This window comes from Miniopterus natalensis, chromosome 11 (assembly GCF_054644295.1).
Source record: "Miniopterus natalensis isolate mMinNat1 chromosome 11, mMinNat1.hap1, whole genome shotgun sequence".
NCBI classification, from domain to species: Eukaryota; Metazoa; Chordata; class Mammalia; order Chiroptera; family Miniopteridae; genus Miniopterus; species Miniopterus natalensis.
Window position 1 is genome coordinate 29,565,061 of NC_142091.1, and position 26,641 is coordinate 29,591,701.

A 26,641-nucleotide genomic window follows, 5' to 3' on the forward strand; every position below is an offset into this window, starting at 1 on the left:
TGTGTATGTATAAAATCAACTCGTAATGAAGACATAATCAAGAAATGAAAAGGTGGAGTACACTCTCCAAAAATGATTATCATGAGCAATGCAGACGATGTGTTAATAGAGTTGTAGACTTGAAACCTGTATGGTTTTGTTAACCAATGTCACCCCAATTAGTTCAAAACAAATTAAAAATAAAACAACAAAAAATTTAAAAAATTTTAAAACTGTATGGCACAGTAACAAAAATGTCACAAAATATGCCCCCAATATATTTGTTAAAATGGGTATACAACATGTAACGTGAACGTGCACCAATGTCTGTGTGTTTATGTAGATACAATGGAGGAAAAGAAAGGGAACAAAAAAGTAAACACTAAAATGTCAGTAATTACTACATTGTAAAATTACAGACTTTTACTTTCTTCTTTAAGCTTTTCTATACTTTCCAAATCAGAAACACATACTTAAATATAATAATTATTCTTTTTAAATAAAACCTCCCAACCTTTAGAAATTTTTTTGTTGATGTTATAAGCCAACGATTTCAGTTTAGTCTAATAAGCAATATAACAAAGTTATAAAACAAAATTAATTCTTAAAGCTAAATTCAGTATCTCTGAAAATATTTAAATTCTTACCTATTTTAAACCCATCATTCTGTTACTACAGTAACAGTTATATAGTAACAGTATAAATAAAAGGCTCTATTTAGATAAAGGGAAGATGAAGCTTATTAGAGTATCATTAGTATCCACAATATATCATGTACAGATTCACTTTCCTTTAGACACAGTCAAAACCCATGTGTAAAGCCTTTGGTCTCATTAAATTTTTTAATTATAGATCCTTTACAACTGACTGACAGAGAATAAAAGACCAATTCATATTTTACATTTTCTGAAAAACTTTTCTAATACTGAATTTTATTAGTCTGGACAGAGAGTACAAATCTACTTAACAGACAAATGCCCTCCCCCCCAATTTTTCATTTAGAAAGAACTAGATATTCAAAGTATTATTCTAGACTGGAAACACTAGCAAAGCAACATGGTACAGTCACTCTGGAAAACAGTTTAAAAGTTTCTTTAAAAAACAAACAGAAACTACCATAGGCGCCAATCACAATCCTGGGCAATTATCCTAGAAAAATGAAAACTCATGTTCACACAAAAAGTTGCACGTGAATATTTATGGCAGCTTTATTTGTAATAGCTAAAAACCAGAAACGAGCTAGGTGTCTCCAATGGGTGAATGGTTAAACAAATTAATATAGCCATACCATGGAACACTAGTCAGCTATAAAGAGGAATGAACTCAGGATATGTGCAACAACTTCAATAAATCTCCAGGAAATTATGCTGAATGAAACAGCTAATCACAAATAGTATACACTCTCTAATTCTATTTATATACTATTCTTGAAATGACTACAGAAATTACAGAATTATAGGAATAAAGAACAGATTAGAGGTTGCCAGAGGTTGACTGGGAGGAGGGGAGGTAAGAGGAAGAGGAAAGTGGATGTAGTTACAAAAGGGCAGCATGAGGGATCCTTGTGGTGAAAGACATGGTCTCTATCTTGACTGTGGTAAATATCTATGTAAATATCCTAATTTTGATACCACTATAATTTTGTAAGATATTACTGCTAAAAGAAACTGGGTCAAGATTACATGAGATTATTTCTTGTAACTGCATATGAATCTATGATTATTTTAAAATAAAAAGTTTAATATTAAAAAAACCAAATACAATATTTTAAGGGCATTCTCTAACATTGATTATATCAAAGTCAAAGATCTTCCCTCCAGGAATTTACAATCTAAACCAGGCAACACAAAAAGTTTGTGAACGTTTACTTAGACTTTAAAGTGTATAAACATATATAGCATATGGGCATTAAAGTATGTACCTTGTGGTAGTACAGAAAAGCAAGTGCATGGCTAAACAAAAAATATACATTAAAACTCAAATCCATTCTAGTATACAAGCATAATATTTTTAAGACTTTTTTTAAAATAAGAAAGGAAAGCAGCACCCAGATGACTTGGTGCTTCTAATACGGTTCCCACAGCAACCTATTAGTCATCTTTCAGTCCTTTTCAAACGTTATTATTTCTGTTGTGACTTCTCCATTAGACAGCCAACTCCAGAAATACAAGGACTGTCTCTATGTTGCCTACTAGCACACGAACACAGTAACTGACACATGGTAATTCAGAGCAAAAATTATATAGTTTGCAACTGAAATGCGTTGGTAAACAAAAAACTGTGAATTATATTCCCTTGTTACAGAATTCAAAAAGGTATCATTAGGTAAATAAAAAATTATTTATCTTTTAAATTTTTCAATGTTGCCTTTTAATAAACAACTTTAAAATATTTTAAGATAAATATATATTTAAATCTGAACTTCACAATGAAAGTTATATAATTTTGATTATATATTTTCCAAAAAGAATATCACACTAGTTAACATTAATTCACTTCTGTAAACTTCGAAATCTAGAAGCCTAGATAATTATTTTATTACATATGCTCAGTGTTTGAAGATAGAACTAAGCTGTTCTGATGTCCAAGAAGGTACCTCATAAGAAAAGCTCATTTTTACACCGTTTTTTCCATAAGAAATGGCAACAGAAACAATATGAAGTTCAACTGAATATGTATAGAGATACACAGATATAAATATAGATCCTATCAAAGATGAAGATCTACACTTTAAAAAAAGTCATAAAAGGCACAGGACTGTGAATTACTTTCCCCTGAACTATGTGAAATCCAGTCACATATGACAGCAATAAACCAGATTGCATTGAGGTTCTTTTAAACATTTATGTGTATCCTTTAAAACAGAGACAAATAATATTCTCAAATTTTAACAGCTTTCCTTTCCCTTTTATTTTTTAAGGGAACTTGATTTAAAAAAAAAAAAAAAAATTTAAAAACACATGGAAAACCCTCAAAAGGAAAAAAAAATTACTTACCAAGTTGGCCATATAAATTGTGAGCAGCCCTCTCCTGAAAATAATTTTAAAAAGAGAGTTAAACATTAATTTGACTTACTAATCACTTTTATCATTTTTGAAAAATATATCAAAATACTTATCAGGAGTTGAGAAAAAGGGGTAGATTATGCTGAGCTAAGTTTTCAATAAACCCATAGTTGGGTGTAAACAGATTCTACAAGTTATTCTGTTTAGTGTTCATTAATTTAAATCCTTTAAAATTTCAACTACCTAGTAATTGTTAACTACACTTATCGTGGGGATCACTTCACAGTATATAGCAATATTAAATCATTATGTTGTACAGCTGAAACTAATATAATGTCTATAGATCAGTTATATCTCAGTTTTAAAAATAAGTATTGCCTTATTATTGTTTATTAATAGGAAGAGTAGTACAATTTGCTATTAGTCTGTATCAGCGATTTTCAACTGGTGTGCTGTAAGAATTTTTAAAACGTGCGATACCTGGCTATTTAGTCAGGGGCACTGACCTCTTTTCCCTTAGATTGTCAAATTTAAAAAATGAGAAGTCAACACAACAACAGTCGTCCAGTGTAAATAAATCAAAATCATACCTATTTTTTAGCTCTTCTTTTCTATGATTTGTACATATGAATTGAAATTGTTTCTACTAGTCTTTACCAGTCTTATAAATTCCTACAAAATTCTACATCAAAGATGTTCTAGTAGTACTTTTTGTAAATAAGTTATATAAAGAAAAATTAAGGTAACATCAATATCCAAGAGTCACACATACACAGAAAAGTTAAACCTCCTCAAGTGATACCTACTCTTACTAAAAGCTAATTACATATAAAGAATAAAATAATATTCTTTATTATAAAACCAAAATAGCCCAGCCGGGCGTGGCTCAGCGGTTGAGCATCGACCTAGGATTCCCGGTCAGGGCACATGCCCAGGTTGCGGGCTGGGCAGCCAATCAATGACTCTCTCATCATTGATGTTTCTGTCTCTCTCTCTCTCTCCCCCTCCTTTCCTCTCTCTGAAATCAATAAAGATATATTTAAAAAATAAATAAATTAAATAAATAAATAAATAAAACCAAAATAAAAATATTTCTGTAATTTCAGTGGTAGTACCTGATAATTCATCTCATCATTAAGTGATCTAATGTATGATGCTATCTGTAAAAACATTTGTTCCACTAATCTAATTCTGTCTCTAATACTCAATTAATCCAGTTTCAATTGTTACCTTCCATCTATCTGATAATATAACTGTTCATCTTTAACTACCAGACATATATTATCCTGTTTACCTTTACATTTTCACAACCTTCAATAGTACCTGGCATCTAATGGGCACTAAACAAGTAATGTAAAATAACTAACCAAGGTGTTACTAGGAATCCAGCCTTATGAGGAACACATTATAGACACATATTATAGAAATATAATCACAAAAGATAGGGTCAATTAATGATACCAATGTATTAGCAAGCAAAGACATGATCAAATTATCTTACATTTGCATAAAATTTAACAACTTACAAGACATTGATATTTGGAACTCAGATTTTATTCTCTCAGTAGTCCCATAGTGTATGACTGTCTAACCACTATGCTGTACTCCTGAAACTAATATAAAATAATATTGAATGTCAACTATAATAGAAAAAAAACTTTTTAAGTGAAAAAAATAGTCCTATGAAATGTAATGCAGATATTCTTACCCTTACTCCACCAAAAACCAAGAATCAGAGAAGTGGTTTCCTTAAAAATATGAAAGTCACAAAAACACAAATTGGAATTAGGAATCAGTTCATCTGACTCCAGTTTTGTGCTCACTCTAATGCAGAGCTTCTAAAGCAGAAAATCTTTACTAAATTGCCCTGAAGTTCTACAATTCACTGACTCTTTAATATGGTATCCTAACAGGCTTCTATGCTTTGAGAATGAGTAAAGCCTTACGACTGGGAAAAAACACAGGATGTAGTGTTCCTAGATTATGTCCTATTCTGGTCTCAAATTTCAATTTATCATTCCCAAATAATGAGGAAGATTATCTCCCTCCTAGCTTTATCTAAATCCCAACCCAGAGCTAGTAGCCTAGTAGCCTCACAAATGAGAGGACAGTGTGTGAAGGGAATGATATGTTGGATTACATAGCCAGACTCTTTTTGATAGGCTTCCCTGGGGCACTGTCTTCAACCTCCTTTCCAATGTCAATTTGAAGGGGTAGAACATGACAACAGCAATGTTTCATTATATCTTCAGAGATGTCCAGTATCATAGGAAACTGATAAATTAAGTAAATGCTACTTTATTATTTAACACTTCACTGTATCTAGCCTAAGCCTGAAGACAAACAGGTCAGTGCCAAGGGAGTAAATTCTCTCTGGAAACCGAGTTACATATTAAAACACTACACTAACAGTGATGGGGAGTAGAACAGAAGATGGTGTAGGCCTAAAGGGGAAAGGCTGGGGGCAAGAAGGGTAAGAGCTTTTAAATTTCACAGGAAGTTCTGATACACAAATACTCCTATTCTCTGAGAATCACTAGATTAAAAGGTTGGTGAACCTGAGTTAGTCAAGTATGTCTTTAAACCACAAATAAGCTTTTTTTTTTAATTTAATTAGAGAAAGAGGTGAATCTCTTAATTTGCATGAAATATTTCACTGGGTGTGCACATCAAGGGTACTACCTGAAAAGGTATTAAGAACCACTGATGTTGGGATTATGTATAATCAGAGTATCATTATTTCTATGGGAAAATATTAAAATAATTAAATTGTCTTAACATCTTAGAAGATTAAAAGTTATCCTCACATTATGCAGAAATTCCAGGTATTATTATATTCCAATGACATTATTGTACCTAAATGGATGAGTAATAATGCTTTTTTTTTTTTTTCCAGGAAACTCTAGTGTATATATTCCTTTAGCTAACCTTCTTAAACTTTTGAATGACACTGTATGTAACACATTTCACAACTAAGGTTACTAAGGCGTACAGCAGAAATAGTATAACTTCTAAATTATAAATATTTATATATTCTATGTATACTTATAAAAATATTTACGTGTTCTATGAATGAGGTGAGGTGAAATTAGAGATTAAAGAAAAACATAGTGACCCTTGCACATCTAATTTGACATGACAAAGACTTCTAAGATGCAAAAGTGAAACTTTAAGCTAGCTAACAATATACTGATTAGGGTAAGAAATGAGAAGTTTTACAGAGCATCAGCCTCTGGTGGTGCCTAGAATTCTAACAAAACAAAAAAAAAAACACAGTGAAAATTCCTAAACATTGTAACGGTTTACTAGGGGATGCTATTTAATCATCTCAAAGTCTTTAAAGACAAGATACATTTTCATCTGTCAAAATGTTTTAGAAGAGTGTAAAATACCCCTTTTACTTTCTTATGAAATAAAAATGAATAATATAAACCTATAGACTAGAACAAGAGTCAATAGTCATAGTCTATTATATATATAGTGGGTAATACATAGTAAATTTTTCAGAAAGATGCAAGGTAAATTAATTTTCTTCCTGTGAAGATAACATGACAATGAAAATTGAAGACGCCAAGAATTTATAGACAAAATATACGGTATTCTTTTATTCACATATTATAGATAGATGATAGATAGGTAGATAGATATAATTTTGGTCATAACTGTTTTAAGAATTTCATAACTACAACGTGAAATTTAACAACCAACCCATGAGTATGCTTAGAATAAATATGCAGTTTTTGTTATTTTAAACCATGTCCATTTTTTGAGCACCCTGGAGTTTTAATTTATCTAAACTAATACTAAAAATCAAAGCAAATTCCACAGCAATTCTACAAAACAAAATCCATCAGAACAACTTCTTACTGAACCACAAACAAAGCACTTCCTAGAAAATGAAAGAGAAGACTAGTTCTTAACAGCCCACCTAGAGATAAACTAGATGTTACCAATGCTTCCTGCTGAGTTACTATGATCACAGTTCATTGTGGCACAAATTTTTTAAGCAACCCTGGAAACAACTTCAAAGCTTTCTCAGAACCCCACAGTGATGTGATTAAGATTTAAGTAAGCTGCCCTCTTACAAGGTGTCAAGAACTAGCTGCTTAATTCTATAAGGCGGGGAGGGAAACTGGAAAAGATGGATGGATGGATGGATGGATGGATGGATGGATGGATGGATGGATGGATGGATGGATGGATGGATGGATGGATCATTTAAAGAGAGGGAGAAAAAATAGGGAGGAAATAAAGTTAAACCAATATAGATGAAGATATATTTATGAACATAGACCTTTACATATATATATATCCATCATATATGTATGTGTATATATGTGTGCATATAACCATATTGTATGTTCTTACTTCATTAAATGTTTTTTTAAAATCTGATTATACAATTGAATCTAAAATGTATAAACTCAGAGTAAAGATTTCATTATGAAATAAAAGCTTTAGAGACTTAAAAATTAGGACCATCACTGCCAATTGAAAAATAGTGCTACTCTCCACATTCTCCCACTCTTTCTACTATTTTACTAATACTTATTTTTAAAAGGATAAATTATATACACATTTCAACTGACAACTAACTCCTTAAATATTGTTGTTTCCCAACTTCTAACCTCAGACCTTGTATTCGGGGCTTTCATGCTCTGATCTTCTCCCACAGCTTCAATGACCACTTATAAGAAAAAAACTCCCAATTTTATTTTTATAATTACCATGCTTCTCCTGAATCTAGACTCACATTTCAAGCTGCCTACTGGCTATGTCCACAAACATATCATTGATTTTCTTTGTGAATTAAAAGCATAATTATAAACTCCTTTTCCCTAAAGAATCTACACTCTTAATTAGTATTCTATACTGTCCTCTCAGGAGGGGTAACCTATGTTTCTAGCACTACTGGCTTGATTATGCTGTGGTAGTAATATCCACAAGTCCTTTGATTTTAATAATTTTAATAATCCAAAACAAATGTGATATAATCAAACAGAGAAGCACAAAAATTTAGATACTACTACATTTATAAAAATGCATTAAAAACGGCTTCAGGTGGTTTAAGTAAATAGTTGGTCACCTGATAAGATCTATATTATCAGCAGATCTTACCAGGGGATCTTACCAGTTGTTAATGGCATCAACAACTACCTATTCACCCATGTGGAACAACTGGAGATATCCTTGGCTTCTCCTTCTCCCTTACCCCATACACTAAAAAATCGATGATTACAATAAACATCTTCACAAACTGAAAGATGACCTATCTTGATTAATACATGACTCCTTGATTAATACAAGACCCCAATCTTGATTCTCTGGGATAAAGATGGAATCAAAGCAGTTGTCAGCAATAATTATTCATAAAATGGCAAAAATTATTTTATACAAAAGCTTTAACTCAACTGTTTACCTGACAGAACAATTTACATAAAGTTTGTAGCATTTTATAGAAATCCCACTATTTCACTTAGAACATTTTCAAGTTAAATAAAATGAAAATACTTTTTTAAATAAGATGCCTTAAAAATAACAATTGATTTAACAGAGGTCACTCAATGACCCTGAATCAAATTACAAATCTAGACAATAAAAAAAACCTATTTTTAATTTTCTTTGGTGTGACCATGGTATTGTTATTGTGGAGATCTTTAATTAGAATTTGTGTACGCCATGTTTTAGTTAGGCACACCAAAGAACTCTAATTTTTTACTAAACGAAGACTAATGGGTATTACCACTCTATAATGTCAATCTTTATATTTTATAGGCTTAATAAACATAAATAATAATATATAGTATAAAATTAAATTTTCCATAATATATCTTCAAGACTGAAAAATATATGTGGAAATATTTCTCATACCTGGACTACAATAAATGATAAGAAGAAAAAAAATTTCTAGTTGACAAAGGGGACAGTAAATCAGTTTGATTAAATATGTAGATATGTAAAAATTTACCTGCTTTTTCTTTCAATCAGAATAGCCACATAAGATGCTGGCAAAGCGGCACCAAAGCCAGGACTCCATGAGTAGAATTTTCCAAGTATCCTCCTGAAATTCAAATTTGGAATGTTTGTATGAAATTTCTAATTAGTCATTTCAGTTATTACAAAAAGAAGTTCCCCTTCTCAGTCCACACTCTATCAAAATGTCCCACAGCACCTCAAACTCAACATGTCCAAATCCAAATTCACTATCTCTCTCCTATATCCATGAACTTGTTCCCGCTCCCCTATTTTCCTAGGTTAATGGCATCAACAACTACCTATTTACCAGAATATGTCCCTTGAAAGCAAGACTGCATAGTGTCTTACACATTATATAAAGCCATTTGCTGCTTAGATTTTTAAAGAGAAAAAAAAATTGAAAGTGTTAGGAAAACTTTTTTTCCCTTCAAAGACAATATGTTACTAAGACAGGGAGAAGCAGCACATAATTATAAGAAATTTTCTGAACAAAGTTAGTCAATTGCTAAATGATATATTATAGGGAAAAATATATATATAAAAAAATATAAATACACACATACAGTAAGGATCAAGAATCAAAAATGAAATGATCTTCTGAATTGAAGCTTAGCTTTAAAGAATTAGCAAACTTACTGAGCATAAATAACATGGGTATACCTAAAATGGACATCAGAAACCTTCTGCCTAAGAATACTGGAAGTAGTTCTCTGTCTATAACAAGTGTTAGAAACTTTCCAGAGACCACATGATAAAAGAGTTTCTTATACAGATTTTCAGGTCAACTTAAAGGCATGACTTACTCAAGAGTATAAACCTTATCAATTATTTTCTGCATAATCTGAATATTTATAAATATTAATGTTCTGAGGGAAATACCTGTAAAAGACATTTGAAAATATTTTTAATTGCAGTTAAAATACACTTACAGAACTGTGAACAACATTAATTAGATAACAGTAATATGGGGATACTTAGTATTTTAAACTTGATGGATTAAAAAAACACCAGTCTGGGTTTTCAACAATCACTGGGGAAAAAGATAAAAAGTAAGTATTTAATAAATATAAAATAAATTCTAATTACATCTACATTGTATGAAGCATGTCACACAGGTAATGTGTATGACTGAATCACAACCAAAAGTTTCATCAGTCGAATATGCCATAGTTAACTTACTGTTTTATATATAAACAACGACATTCTATAGTCCTTTTGAAGTCTATTCACTGCATACGAACTTAACCTATATCATGGAAACTGCTTTGAATTCCTGATCTATGGAATGGAAAAGTTAAGAAATGCTCATCAATGACTTGGTAAACACAGTAGCCCTCAGAAAATGTGTGATAAATTAAAGCACTTCTGCTATATAATCACAGCAATAATTTGAAGTTTATATTACATCTTCAGGCCAAGAGGCCCACAACTCCCGGTTTTATAAGCTTTCCTTGGGATAAATAAATGTCATTTCACACAGAGAAAAATAATATACAAGCAGTGACCTGCACATTTATATAAACATCTGTTTGTTTCCGTTTCAACAAAGGAATTTGTATTAACCTCCAGTAGTGATTATGAGTACCAACCTTAAAATGCAAAAGAAGGCCATATACAAGGCCCCATTAGCAGTCAGAAATGAAGCAGACTGTAGGATCTCAGGGAGTAGTCTGTGTAAATAATAGTCTAATTTTCGTTTCCGGAGAATTGCTGCAATCTGAAAAGAGAAAGCCTTTGTTTAATCCAACCAACTTTTCCTACTTAAATTAGTTCTTACATGGAAGCTACTGAATAACAGTGTATATTTTTAAATTAAAGTAAGAACTCTGGTATTTTACTGGCTACTCCATAAAAATATAATTTCTGGAACAGAAGATACTTAAGTTTATTGAAGATATACTGAGTAAAATATACACCAAGAAATTATCACATGGGTCATATAATGAGTAAGCACCCAATGCTGATGCAAATATTTATAATGCCTTAAAAAACAGTTTTAAACAAAAAATGAAATATATTTTAAATGGAAAAAATATAGTGCAGTTCAAATAGAAATTGAATGCTAAAACAAAATTACATTACAGATCTTATCAGCCTGGATATTCAAGAAACTCAAGGAGAAAAACCAGAAAAAGTCATTCAGTTATTCAAATATGACTGCCGTGTAACAAAAACCATGTTAGAAATGCAAAAGGTAAAAAAAGTAAAATGAATGATTTCTGGCCTACTGCAGCCCATTGGAAAAAAGGGACCTGAAAAATAAATACATATTGAGAATCTAGCATAATATAGGCAGGTACCGTGTGCTACGAAAACACAGAAACAGGAAGAAGTTCCTGTACAGAGGATTCACAGAAGTTTCACAGAAATATTTTATAAAGATTATCAACCTTTGAGTCTTATAACTTATCTTTTAAATTTAGATTGAAAACACATTTGTGTTTAGGGATTTTTGTGTGTGAACTTTGAATTTAAAAGAGAGGGCCCAGCCTGGTGTGGCTCAGTGGTTGAGCATCTACCCATGCGCTGAGAGGTCTCAGGTTGGATTCCAGGTCAGGGCACATGCCCAGGCTTCAGACTCAATCCCCAGGAGAAGGCAGTGCAGAAGACAGCCTATCAATGGTTCTCTCTCATCGATGTTTCTCTCTCCCTTCCTCTCTCTAAAATCAATAAACACACACACGCACACACATATAAAAAGAAAGATTTCTAAATTAAAACAAAAAGTACTGAGATAATTTAGTAATGATATTTAAAAATCAAGACATAAATCTAAGTATTTATTAAGAACAATTTAATGTTATAGGAAATAAAAATCTTATCAATCATAATATATAAGAAATGGACAGAGAAATTGAAGAATGATTAAATGATAGCAATATAATGCAAAGAGCCTTGGAAGTTTAGCAAAGAGTCAGCGTAGGCAGTAGTTGCACTGAGAACAGAATACAAGCTAAATTTGGAAGAATAGAATAGAATTCTCACAGGTCACCATGCATGAATACTTTTCTATCATGATGAAACGGTAGTGTCAAAGAAACAAAAGTTATAAAGACATAATTAGAGAATGAGGGAGGGAGTATAGAAAAGGCAAGACTGACTTGAGGGAAGGAAGACTAGGAGAACTATCCATTCTCTCTCCACCACTCTAGAGATAAAACTTTCCCTAAGGTTAGTGAGACCAACAAATCTAATGGCCCCTTCTCAGTTCTGTTCTTTATCCCCTTGAAGCCTCTGAAACTGACTATCTACAATTCCATTCAATTAAATTGTTACTGACAATTATGCCATACACAGGAAAAATAACGATGAATAAGATCTAACCAGCCTGGCCCGGCATGGCTCAGCAGCTGGGCATCAACCTAGAACCCAGGAGATCAAGGTTCAACTGGTCAGGGCACACGCTCGGGTTGCGGGACGGATCCCCAGCCAGGGGCATGCAGGAGGCAGCCTATCAGTGATGACTCTCTCATCACTGATATTTCTATCTCTTTCTCTCCCTCTCCCTTCCTCTCTCTGAAATCAATAAAGATATTTTTTTTTAAAAAAAAATCTAACTATTACCTTAAAGGAATATAAAATCATAAACAATAAACTCTAATATGGCAGTGTGGTAAATGCTAAATTAGAGGAAGAAGAAACTGCTCTATAAACATTTAGGGGATGACTAAAAGGTGAAGGGACTGGGCAGATGATGGTGTCTGGAAGATTTCACTGAATCTTCTGAGACTGATCTCAACAAATAGGCAGAATTTTGACAAAAGAGAAGTTTCTCTGGTTTCTGTGACAGGGCATTTTTTTCATTCTCCCATGATATCTCTAAATACTATTTCTTTGTTAACATTTCTTCCCAGATCTCTACTCATTCTACATGTGCTCTCTCCCACAGCATCATCTATCATCTCAAAGTAGGAATTCCTTAACTACAATCGCTCCCCTAAATTCTTACCCCATGCTTTAATTGTTTATTGGACATGGCAATGAAGATGTGCCATAGGCTTCAAAAAAAAAATCAGCATGTCCAAAGTAAAACTCATTATTATTTCCCAAAATGCTTTTACTTCTGGGTTTCATACCTCCAGTAATAGCATCACATCCACCCAATTACTTAGGGAAAAAATGTTGGCATCATTTTCAATTTCTCACTGATCTTCAACCATCTTACCAGTTTTAACGGTCATTCACTTAGCATCTTCAGGTTCTGGAATGTAATGTCTCCTTCATTTTAGACTTAACAGTGGGCAGAATCTGGTACTCTATTATACATTTAAGTAGTTAGAGAAAGAAAAAAAACAAATCTGTTCCTGAAAATGAAGAAACAAAACTGTCCCTATTTATAGAAAACATGATTGTCCACATAGAAAATCCCAAGGAATTAAAACACACACACACACACACATACACACACACACAACCAACCCCCCAGAACTAATAAAACAATTCAGCAAAAGTGAAGGATACAAGATAACATACAAGCATTACTTATATTTCTACATAAGAGAAATGAACACATGGACACTAAAATTAAAAACACACTACCACTGTAACTCCTCAAAAAATGAATTACTTAGGGGAAGACCTACAACACGTGTATAGAACTTAGATGCTAAAAATTACAAAATTGTGATGAAAGAAATCAAAGAAAATGTAAATGCTCATGGATTAGAGGACTCAACATGGTAAAGATGTCATTTTCCCCCAAAGTGATATATAGATTTAATAAAATTTCTATCACAATCTCAGAAAGATTTCTGCAGACATAGACAAGATTATCCTGAAATTTACATAGAAAAGCAAAGGAACTCTTAACAGCTAAAGCAACTTTGAAAATCAAAATGAAGTGGGAGAAATCAATGTACCCATTTCAAGAATTAAAATATAGCTTCAGCAATCAAGCTTTGTAATACTGACAGAGAGACCAATACATAAATGAAACAGAATAGAGAACAATTAGAAATAGACACACAAAAAATACATACAACTGATTTTTGGCAAGGTGCAAAGGCAATTCCATGGAGAAAAAATGGCCTTTTCAACAAATAGTGCTGGAGCAAGTAGACGTCCACAGGCAAAAAAATAAAATAACCTCCATGTAACTCACACGCTTTATACAAAAATTAAATCAAAATCAATCGTAGTCATAAATGTAAACCTACATTTCTGTAAAACTACAGAAATTTAGGAGAAAAAAATTACAGAGTTCTTAGACTTCACACCAAAAGCACAGTTTATAAAAGGAAAAACTGTAAATTATACTTCAAAATTAAGAGTAATTTTGTCATTCAAAATTAACTGTGAAAAACTGGTTAAGAGGATTAAAAGACTAGCCACAGACTGGGAAAAAATAACTGTCAAATACAACAAAGGACTAGTATCTACAACATATAAGGAAATCTAAAACTCAACAGGAAAAAAATAAACAATACAATTAGAAGAATAGCAAAAAGTATGAACTGACGTTTCACAGAAGAGGATACGCAAATGAAAGATTAAAACATCAGCTTAATAGAAATGCAAATCAAAACCACAATGAGGAAGCTAAAGATTGTGGTGAGCTGAATGGAAGCTACACTGATATCCTCCCTGGACCAAACTGGAATTACAACTAAAAAATACAAAACCCACGCTGAATAAACAACTACAGCTGAAGACGAGCTGGAAAGCACCCTCATAACCAAGGAGGAAAAGTGGAGACCATATAGAGACTGGTAGGAAGTGTGGAGGCATAAGAGGGCTGGCTGGGCTCCCACAGGCAGCAGCTGAAGGTCCAAAGAGATATCTCAGCTGGGGGCGTTCCCACTGAGGACTCTGGGGCCTAAACCCCAGGCTGGGCTTCCCAGCCAAGAGCATCAGAACGGAGAAAGGTACCCACATAACATCTGGCTGTGAAAAGCAGCCAGGTTTCTGTCTGCCAGGGAGAGACAGCTGGAACTGCAGGCATCCTCTTAAAAGGCCAATGCACAAAGTTCCCTGGGCAGCCACTCACCTTGGGCTCCAGCAGAGGGAGGGAAGAGTGGCCTGAATCTGTGTGAGAAGAAACTAAGGTTGTGGTCTCTGCAGATAGGGCTCAGAGGGCACCCCTCTGGATGTCTTTGTGGAGTCCTTCCCCCATACTGCAGAGGACATTCAAAATGGGCAGTCACTTACCTTCCAAGCAGCTTTTGCCTGAAGGGGAAGCAATGGCCCCAACCTGCCAGAAAACCTCTCACCCTATCCCTTGGAGTTTCTACAGCCTGAGGCTCCTTAAGAGAATCAGATAAATCAGCCTGCAGGCAGAGGCAGGCCTCAGAGTGCTTTGAGTCTTTGCCTGATCTGCTTCTGGACCTGGGCCTTGCAAAAGCAGACTTTGGTGTGCATGATGGTCCTGTCCAAACACACCCAGCCCCAGCAGAGGGGACCTCAAGCCGTGGGTTGTTGATAGCTCCAAACAGGGTACTCAGGGCCAGTTCTAAACAGCGTCTGACATGGGCCTGCACCAGAGACCATCCAAAAAGACTGAGAGTCCTAGCAGGCCTACCTGATACATAGAAACAAACCCAAATAGGCAGCCAAAATGGGGAGACAAAAAACAAGCCCCAAATGAAAGAACAAGAGAAGTCTCCAGAAAAAGAACTAAATGAAATGGAGATAAGCAACCTATCAGATATAGAGTTTAGAATACTGATTGTAAGGATGCTCAACAGCATGAAAAAAGATATGGAAACTAAGAAGGAAATTACAAATGACATAGCAGAAATAAAGAATACATTGGAAGGAATAAAAAGCAGATTAGAGGAAGCTGAGGATCAGATTAGTGAATTAGAAGACAGGGTAGAAAAAAATCACTCAATCAGAGATCCAAAAAGGAAAACCAAGTAAAAAACAGGAGGACAGTCTAAGGGAGCTGTGGGACAACATGAAACTTAACAATATTTGCATCATAGGAGTGCCAGAAAATCTAGAAAGTTAGCAAGCATTATAGAACCTGTTTGAAGAAACAATAGCAGAAAACTTCCCTAATCTGATGAAGGAAAAAGTCACACAAGTTCAGGAGGCACAGAGAGTCCCAAGCAAGAAGAATCCAAAGAGGCCCATGCCCAGACACATCATAATTAAAATGCCAAAAATTCAAGACACAGAGAATATTAAAGGCAGCAAGAGCAAAGCAATCTGTTACCTACAAAGGAGCTCCCATAAGGCTGTCAGCTGACTTCTCATCAGAAACTCTACAGGCCAGAGGGGACTGGCATCAAATATTCAAGGTAATGCAAAACAAGGACCTGAAACCAAGACTACTCTATCCAGCAAGGTTATCATTCAAAATAGATGGTGAAATAAAGAGCTTCCCAGACAAAAAAAAGGCTAAAGGAGTTTTTCACCACCAACCAGCATTGCAGGAAATGTTAAAGGGTCTGCTTTAATTAGAAGTAGAAATAGAAGCATTGCAAGAAGTGTTAAAGGGATTGCTGTAATAAGAAGAAGGAACAGAGAAAGAACCATAGGCATAAAGAATTAAAATGGCAATAAATAAGAACCTATCAATAATTACCTTAAGAACTTTAAGGGAGCAATCAACAGCAATACAGTCATAGTCGTGGACTTGAACACTCCACTGACTTCACTGGGTAGAACTTCCAGACAAAAAGTCAACACAGAAACAATGACTAAATGGCACACTAGATCAAATGGATTTAATTGATATTCACAAAACATTTCACCCCAAAGCTGCAGAATATACATTCCTCTCAAGTACACATGGGTCATTCTCAAAGATAGACCAGATGTTAGGACACAAAACAAGTGTCTCAAAGGTTACACATCAACCTAGGATCCAGGAGATCATTGTTCAATTCCTGGTCAGGGCACACACCCGGTTCGCTGGCACGATGAAGCAGAGGATTGAATCGGTGATTTAGAAGACAAGGTAGGAAAAAACACCCAATCAGATCAGCAAAAAGAAAAAGGACTTAAAAAAATGAGGATAGCCAGGCCAGTGTTGCTCACTGGTTGTGTCAACCTATGAACCTGGAGGTCATGGTTCAATTCCAGGTCAGGGAACATGCCCAGGTTGTGGGCTCAATCTCTAGTAGGGGGCATGCAAAAGGCAGACAATCCATGATTCTCTTATCATTGATGTTTCTATCTCTCCTTCTCTCTCTCTGAAATCAATAAAAACACATTTTTTTAAAAAATTAGTGCCCGGCTGGGAGTGGCTCAGTGGTTGAGCGTCGACCTAGGAACCAGGCAATCGGGGTTTGATTCCCAGTCAGGGCACATGGCCGGGTTGCGGGCTCGAGCAATGACTCTCTCATCATTGATGTTTCTATCTCTCTACCCCTCTCCTTTCCTCTCTCTGAAATCAATAAAGATATATATTTTTTTAATTTAAAAATTAAAAAAAAAAAATTAGTTTAAGGGACCTTTGAGACAAAATGAAACATAACAACATCCACATCATAGGGATATCAGAAGGAGAAGGGAGAGAACAAAGAATCAAGACCCTATTTGAAGAAATAATGACCAAAAAAATTCCCTAACCTGGTGAAAGAAAAAGACATACAAGTCCAGGAAGCACAAGTCCCAAACAGGATGGACCCAAAGAGGCCCACACCCAAGATACATCATAATTAAAATGGCAAAAGTTGCCCTGACCAGTGTGGCTCAGTGGTTAGAGCATCGCCTGTGCACTGAAGGATCACAGGTTTGATTCCTTGTCAAGGGCACATACCTGGGTTGCGGGTTCACTCCTCACCCCCAGTCAGGGTACATGCAGGAGGCAACCAATGTGTCTCTCTCACATTGATGTTTCTCTCCCTCTCTCCCTCCCTCTCTCTTTCCCTCTCCCTCCCCTTCCCCTCTCTCTCCTCCCTTCCTTCCTAACTTTCTCTCTGAAAAGCAATGGAAAAAATATCCTCTGTGAGGATTAACAACAACAACAAAAAATGGCAAAAGTTAAAGACAAAAGGAATCATAAAAGCTGCAAGAGAAAAGCAGTCAAGTTACTTACAAGGGAACTCCTATAAGACTGTCAGTTGATTTCTCAACAGAAACATTTCAGGCCAGAAGTGACTGGCATGAAATATTCAAAGTGATGAAAAGTAAGGACCTACAACCAAGGCTAGTTTACCCAGCAAGTCTATCATTTGAAACTGAAGAGGAAATAAAGAGCTTCCTAGGCAACAAAAACCTAAAGGAGTTTGTTACCAGCAAACCAGTATTACAAGAAATGTTAAAAGGGGGTGGGGTGGTGAAGAGGAAGAGGAGGAGGAGGAAGAGCAGAAAAAACAGAACATAGTTAAAATAAAATGGAAATAAATATATACCTATCAATAATCACTTTAAATGTAAATGGCTTAAATGTTCCAATAAAGACAAAGTAGCTGAACTAGTAAGAAAACAAGACCCATGTATATGCTGTCTTCAAGAGACATATCTTAGAACAAAAGATACACACAAAAAGTAAAGGGATAGAAAAATTATTTCATGCAAATGGAAAGGAAAAAAAATAGCTGGGGTAACAATACTTATATCTGACAAAATATACTTTAAAACCAAGGTTACAGTAAGAGACAAAGGACACTACATAATAAAAAAGAGATCAATCCAACCATTGGATATAACCCTTGTAAACATTTATGCAACCAACATAGGAACACTTAAATATGTAAAGTAAATCTTGATGGACATAAGTGGACAGACTGACAGTAATAAAGTTATAGTAGGTGATTTTAACATCCCATTAACATCAATGGATAGATATTCCAGACAGAAAATCAACAAGGAGAAAGGGACCTTAAGTAACACACTAGATCAAATGGATTTCATTTACATCTTCAGAGCATTTCAGCCCAAAGCAGCAAAATATACATTGTTTTCAAGTACTCATGGAACATTTTCTAGGATAGACCACATGTTAGGACACAAAACAAGTCTCAATAAATTTAAGAAGACTGAAATCATATCAAACATCTTCTCTGACCATAATGCTATGAAACTTGAAATCAATCATAAGAAATCTGAAAAACATACAAAGACATGGATGCTAAATAACATATAACTAAACAATGAATGGGTTAACAATGAGACCAAGGAAGAAATCAAAAGATACCTTGAAACAAAACCACCCAAAATCTGTGGGACACAGAGAAAGCAATCCTAAGAGGAAAATTCATAGCACTATAGTCCCATTTCAAGAAACAAGTAAAACCTCAAATAAACAATCTAACGTTACACTTAAAGGAAGTGGAAAAAGAATAACAAAGTCCAGAGTGAGTACAAGGAAGGAAATAATAAAGATGAGAACAGAAATAAATGAAATAGAGTCTAAAAAGACAATACCAAAGATCAATGAAACCAAGAGCTGACTCTGAAAAGATAAACAAGATTGACAAACCTTTAACCAGACTCATCAAGCAAAAACAAATAAATAAAATCAGAAACAAAGGAGAAGTAACAACTGACACCAAAGAAATACAAAGGATTGTAAGGAAATATTACAAACAATATATGCCAACAAATTGGACAATCTGGATGAAATGGATAAATTCCAGAAACATACAATCTTCCAAAAGTAATTCCGGAAGAATTATCTAGAGAATCTGAACAGAGAGATTACAACTAGTGAAATTGAAGCAGTAATCAAAAGAATCCCAAGAGCCTGGGCAGTGTGGCTCAGTGGTTGAGCAACGATCTAGGAACCAAGAGGTCATAAATTCGACTCCTGGTCAGGGCATATACCCAGGTTTCAGGCTCAATCCCCAGTAGGGGGTGTGCAGGAGGCAGCCGACTGATGATGTTTAAGGTCTTATATTTAGGTGTACAATCCGTTTTGAGTTAATTTTTGTGTGTGGTATCAAACAGCTCTCTAGTTTCATTCTTTTGCACATGGCTTTCCAATTTTCCCAGCACCATTTACTGAAGAGGCTTTCTTTTCTCCATTGTATATTTTGGCTACTTTGTCGAAAATGAGTTACCCATATACATGTGGGTTTATTTCTGGGCTCTGGGCTTTCAATTCTTTTCCATTAGTCCATGTGTCTGTTTATAGCCAATACATACAGTGTTGTTGTTGTTTTTAATCCTTGTCTGAAGATGTGTTTTTATTGATCCTTTTATTTTTTGAGAGAGGGAGAGAGAAAAAGAAAACACCAATCAGTTGACTCCCATACACACCCAGCCAGGGACTGAACCTGCAACCTAGTTATGTGCCCTGATTGGAATTCAAACCTGCAACCTTTTGGTGTAGGGGATGATGTTCTAACCAAATGAGCCACCTGGCCAGGGCACCATGCTGTTTTGATTACTGTAGCTTTCTAGTATAATTTGAAGTCAGGAAGTATGATACCTTCCAACTTTGTTCTTTTTGTCTCAGCACTGCTTTGGCTATTTGGTGTCTTTTGTGGCTCCCTACCAATTTGATGGTGTTTTTGTTCTATTTCTTTGAAAAATGCCACTGGAATTTTGATGGGGATTGCATTAAATCTGTACACTGCTTTGGGTAACATAAAAACTTTTAACTATGTCAATTCTTCCATTCCAATCCATGAACACAGAATATCTTTCCATTTTTTTGTGTCTTCTTCAATTTCTTTTAATATCTTTCAATTTCTTTTTGTCTTCTTTAATTTCTTTCAATAATGTCTTGTAGTTTCCAGTGTATAGGTAGGTCCTTCACATCCTTTAAGTTTATTCCTTGGTATTTTATTCTTTTTGTTGTAATTGCAAATGGAATTGTTGTTTGGGGTTTTTTTGGTTTTTTTATTTGTTTCTGAAATTTCATTTTTAGTATATAGAAACTCAATAGATTTTTGTACATTGATTTTGCATCCTGAACCTTACTGTATTTGCTTATTGTTTCTGATAGTTTTTTAGTGGAGTCTTTAGGGTTTTCTATATAAATAATCATATCAAATGTGCAAAGTTATAATTTTACTTCTTCATTACCAACCTGAATGCCTTTTCTTTCTTTCTATTGCCTGACTGCTCTGGGTAGGACTTACAGTACTATGTTGAATACTAGTGGTAAGAGTGGGCATTTTGTGTTATTCCACATCTCAGAGGAAAAGCTTTCCATTTTCACCATTGAGTATGATACTAGCTGATTATTTGTTATATCTGACCTTTATTATGTTGACGTACTTTCCTTCTATACCCATTTCATTGAGTGTTTTAATCATAAAAGGATATTATATCTTTTCAAATGCTTTTTCTACATCTATTGATAAGATCATATGATTTTTATCCTTTATTTTGTTAATGTGGTGAATCACACTGATCAATTTGCATATGTTGAACCATCCTTGCACCCCTGGAATGAGCCCCACTTGATCATGTGTTATCATTTTAATATACTGTATTCAATTTGCTAGTGGTTTGTTCAGGATTTTTACATCTATATTCATCAGAGATATTGGTCTGTAATTTTATTTGTGTGTGTGTGTGTGTGTGCGCGTGCGCGGGGGCGCAAATGTGTGAGAGTGTGTGTGTGTGTGTGTGTGTGTTGTCCTTGCCAGGTTTCAGTATGAGTAATTTTGGCTTCATAAAGTGAGTTAGGAAGTCATGCTTCTTCAGTCATGAAGTAATTAAAGCAGGATTATCATGTATTTATAGATGAGGACACAGTCACACTATACATTTTAGAGCAAAATAAAAACTCAGATCTTGTAAATTATATCCAATGCACTACATCACGCTGCCTCGTGGTGTATAACCAGCTTATTAAAAACAAAGAATCACCCCGCCAAAAAAAAACAACCTAGGGCAACTTTGTTAATAATGTACACCAGAGAATACAGGTAAATCTCCATAAGTTTTCCTTAGCTATTTACTATAAAGCCTCCCCATAATGAAAATCATACAATTAAGTTTTAGTGATGACCATCAAATCAAGCCTTATAATACCCATACTCTCTAAAAGGAGCCACTTTCAAATTTATATGGAAGTTGACACAGGCTTTAAAGATAAATAAAATATGATCAAGAACAAGACTCGGATTGAGTCCTGCATACATTATAGCCATGTTCTAATCTGAGTAATATTAATATTTTTGGTAATGTAGGGCCAGTCTTGAAAACACACAACTGTTACTTCAACTTACTGATATAACTCACCATGAAATACAATAATCTTAAACCAAAACATTTTTATACTCTGCCATCTTCTGCATACTTAAGTACAAATATCAAGAGCTCTAATATAAAATACTTTAATTCATGAAGAAAAATTCTAGTAATACACTTCTTAATGAAGAATTTTATTCACATGAAGTATAGAAGGGATGCACAAATATTCCAGTCTCTCCAATAAGAATATTAGGTGCACTGAATTGAATCTTCTAAACGGAATTCAAGCAAACTAAGAATTCAAGCCAGAGAAGTAGAGACAATTTGAGCAACAGAAGAAATCACAGATATCAGGGGACTATGCTGACTAAAAAATACCAAACTGCCTCACCGTTTGTTGATACATAAAATTTCATTAACAGAAGAGAAACCATTCTCAAAAGGTTTAAACTGCACTTATACTCACACATTTGCTAAAACTCATACTGAAACCTAAAAATTAGGACATCAATTATTTAAACCACAAAATTAACTGGGGGGGGGGGGTGACTTTATAAAGATGCTTACCTACCCAGACCTCACAATTTTGTCTAGAACAACTTTAATTTACCTTTACAGGGTGAAGACAAATAGAGGTTGTTAGGACAGGTGTTCTAACATTTGTAACGAAAATTTTGTGACTGCCTAAACTTAAAATATAGATTTTATTAGAATAGAGGTTCAATTTCAGAGAATCTGTTAACTAAGGCATTTGTACAGTCTGAGATGTTTTATTATTGCCATTGGCTTCAAGTTTAAGTAAAGTCTAAAGTCTAAAGGGAAAAAATAAAATTCTTGACCAGGGTAGTGAATTTAAGAAATCATTAGATAACCTCTCTTTATTCTATAAAGTAATGGTCTAATACATAGTCACTTCACAAATATTCATATACTTACTATATCACTTCATTGGGAAAGCCTTCCCAAACCTACCACACTAGAATGCGAACTCTTGTAACACTCTAGTATAACACCCTGTACTTTCCAATGGCACTTATCACAGCTGAATTATTTTGTATATATATTTTTAAGTTTATCTTCCCCCTTAACTGTAATGTCCACATACATCTCACCTGGTTCCCACGTCCCTGTATTTCTGACACATTGTAGGCAATCTGTAATATTTAAAGAATGAAATGAGGGTAGAAAAGAGGGAGTGAGAAGAAATGAAGATTCAGAGTAAATAGTTACAATAACACTCCATGTGCTCCAAATGGAACTGTGAGCACTCTGTGAAATTCAGTCTGATCCTGATTAATTCAGTGTGGGCTGCGAGTTTCTAAGATACAGGTCTATTTTCTTCAAGGTTTAGAAATCAAGAATGATCAGGTCCCTGCCAACAGATACAGAATCCTTCAAAACAACTCCCAAACTGGACTAATCACAATCCAAACCCCAAAGATCTAGTTGGAATCAAGAAACCAAAGCAACCTGACACATGTAATGAGTCAAAAGACTATACAAAATAAATGGTAATAAGCTGAAAACACTGTAAATTCAGCATACTTATAAAGGAGCCTGCTCCAATCTGATGACACTTGACCTAGCATTCTTCCTTCTTTTCGTACCTTCATGCATAAATTCATATTACTGAATATTTTCAATGCTGTTGAAAGCAAAATTACTTAAAATCTTTCACTTCAATTATTGATTCTCCTCAAGTATAATTATGAGAGCCTCATATAGAATTTGTATTATCAATTCACAATACTAACTTGAATAACCAATAAACAAGGTCCATTAACAAATACTTTTTAACTATACTCCTAGTTTCCTGAGATGAAGCAGACTCATTTCATATTAAACATGAAGAAAAAAATACACACAAAAAATCTCAAATCACAACACTCTTTTAGAGGAGATCAACTAGTAGAAAGAAAGCTAAGATTGGTAATTAATCAAAAGACAATTTGAAACTTGACCTAGGGTCAACAGAGATTCAAACAAATCTTCAATACAATACTATGCTGTGATAAAATATTTAAGACTCTTAATTATCAAAGCATCAATTAACAGTATGAATTACTATGTTCCTAGTATAGTTATTGGGGATGTAAACATATTTCACATTCACTATACTATACAAATGATACAAGAAATTGTACCAACACATTTTGAAAAGACTTTCCAAAACTTTTTACTTAGCTCTTTGTTAAGCAGTCACTTCAACTAACTCCCCTTTCCTAATTATTACCTAGCACAATGCCGGGTAGATATTCAATAAATATGTGATGAATAAATTACAAATCTATTATCAAAATCTTATCACATTTTTATCAGTAGCAAAGCTTATACAGATAAATTATGAAACATAAATTTGTGTTCCAGACTTTCAACCCAGGTTGTCTTTCATAATCAATAAGAGCAATTACTTATATGTAGATTGCCTATGCACAAATAAGAGGCAAGATTTTTTTTCTCTAGTCATTCACTCCTTAAAAATGTTCATTTTGGTGGGTTTTTTTGACAATTTGTTGTCCAATTTAAGATATTCCCCAGAAATCAAGAGCTCTGTTCTAAATAACAAAACAGATTACAAAAAATTTAAAGTGAATAGTGTGATTATATCTATTAGAAGTGAATTAGCAAAAGGGAAAATGGTATGAAATGCAATCAAACAAGCAACAGCACAGATCACATAAGGCTCTGTAGGTCACGGTAGAGATTTTCACATTTTATTGTGATGGAAAGACACTGAGAGTTCTGAGCGGAAGAATTACAAGAGCTGATTTATATTTTTTAAGGATATGAGATGGGTATTTTACTCCCATTTTATAGATGAAAATACTGAGGTTCCCATATGTTAAGAACCTTGCTCAAGGTTACAACGTGAATAAGTGGCAGGACCAAGATTCAAGTCCATGTTCTTCCCACCTCTTAACAACACTTCCCAAAACTTCCTGCTCAAGACTTCTCTGCAACACTCTCTTCTCAAATTGTTCACATCTAAGTGCTGCTTTCTTTTTTTTTTTTTTTTCTCCTCTCCTCCAAACATGAGCATTTCTCAGGTTGTCTTCCCTTTCTAAACATACAGTTGAGCTAAGGACCTGACTTCCTGGTTGACAAACCAGAGCTTCGACTTTCTTAGGCTATCTGAACCTAAATCTCTAGCCCCACCTTCTCTCTAGAACAGCAGCTCTATATTACTCAATGCCTCCTGGTCATTCTCCACTCAGATATTACACTGGTAACTAAAACTCAATAGGCCCCAAAGTGATCAGCCTATTTCACTGCAAATACTTTTCCCACAGCACTACCTTCCACGCATTCCAATCAACAAGGCTTAAAATCTCCTAGTTTCATTTGATTCTTTCCCCTACTTTACATGTGAGCCACTAAATCCAACAGGTCTATATACCACTGCCACATTAACTCTATGAAACAACTTCAAGCATACTGCCCCGTTGGCAACCTTTATTGACTGCCTACTACATCAAGTAAAGCCTAAATTCCATCTGCCACTCCTCAAAGCATACCGCACCTACTCTGTTCTACCCATCTTTGCTCAAACCACTCCACCATCATTTCTACCTTTCCAAATCCTACTCTTTCATCTAGGCCACTGAATTGCCACCTCTGCCTTATCTCCCAGTCAGATGTGATCTTCTACCTCTGACCTCTCAAACTATTTTATCTGTAACATGCAGTATTTAACTCATGAATTTTTATTACAGGATAATACATGCTTAATCTCCCTCCTAGACTATAAACTCTCAACGAAAGTAGTATGTCCAGTGCATTTTCTTACTCTCCACCATACAACATAGCGCAGAGCTACTACAGACAGCACACTGAAAAGAGCAGGCTCAATAAATAACTGGTAAGTAAATAGGAAACAAATATTCTAATACTAATAGTACAGGTTCAGCTAATCATTAAATCTCAGTCCTCCTCCATTGATGTATATTTTCTTCATCAATATTAATCAGCAAATAATCAAAAGTGTGTTTTAAGGAGTCAAAAATTCATGACAAATATAATTTTCTAAATAGTAAATAAGAGGCCTGGCTATCCAAAATAATCTGTATCACAGTGAATCAACTAGAGAGCTGGGCATGAAGACAATGTGATATAAAACCTGTCACAACAGGGAGTGCCAGTATGAACTTGGCTCCCTCATTCCTCCAGACGGGTTTCTCTCTCTACCAAAATGTATTATTTTACTGAAGAGGAGAAACTTTCCCAGACAGAGAAGCACTCCTTTTGATTTAAAGAGAATTTTCTAGTGCCAGGCAAAAGGAAATAAGGATGGCATTGAAAAATGCTTATTAATGATTTGAGGGCTTTTTAATTTTTTTGCATCAACCAAGTATTTGTTTTATTAAGAATCTACTGACTCAGAAACATGAACAGTAATGGATCATAATTATTGAAATCCTATATTCCATTATTTATTCATTTTTATCCCTGATCTATATGATAACTAAAGGGTCAACAAGAGTCAGCCAGATTGGGCCAGCAATATTCGGAGATAGTTGCTTCAGAAATAGGTGAGTTGTGAGACTGGTTAGTGCAAGAGTAAATCTTCAGGTTCCAACTGTGAATAATGTGCTAGAACTCTCCTTTGTACTCAGAAGAGATCAGCCAAACAATAACAAGTG

The 26,641-nt window shown here is 34.5% G+C and overlaps 1 protein-coding gene across 2 annotated transcripts in view; it reads right to left on the minus strand.

Moving 5' to 3' along the window:
- The window catches only part of TMEM135 (transmembrane protein 135), a 198,456-nt gene that overhangs the window by 164,049 nt on the left and 7,766 nt on the right, over positions 1-26,641 (minus strand). For both annotated transcript variants that reach the window (XM_016206817.2, XM_087821617.1), the window contains exons 2-4: positions 10,550-10,677; positions 8,953-9,045; positions 2,976-3,009 (exon numbers count right to left, since the gene is read on the minus strand). In XM_016206817.2, coding sequence (XP_016062303.1) covers positions 2,976-3,009; positions 8,953-9,045; positions 10,550-10,677 — 255 coding nt within the window. The remainder of the gene's footprint in view (positions 1-2,975; positions 3,010-8,952; positions 9,046-10,549; positions 10,678-26,641) is intronic.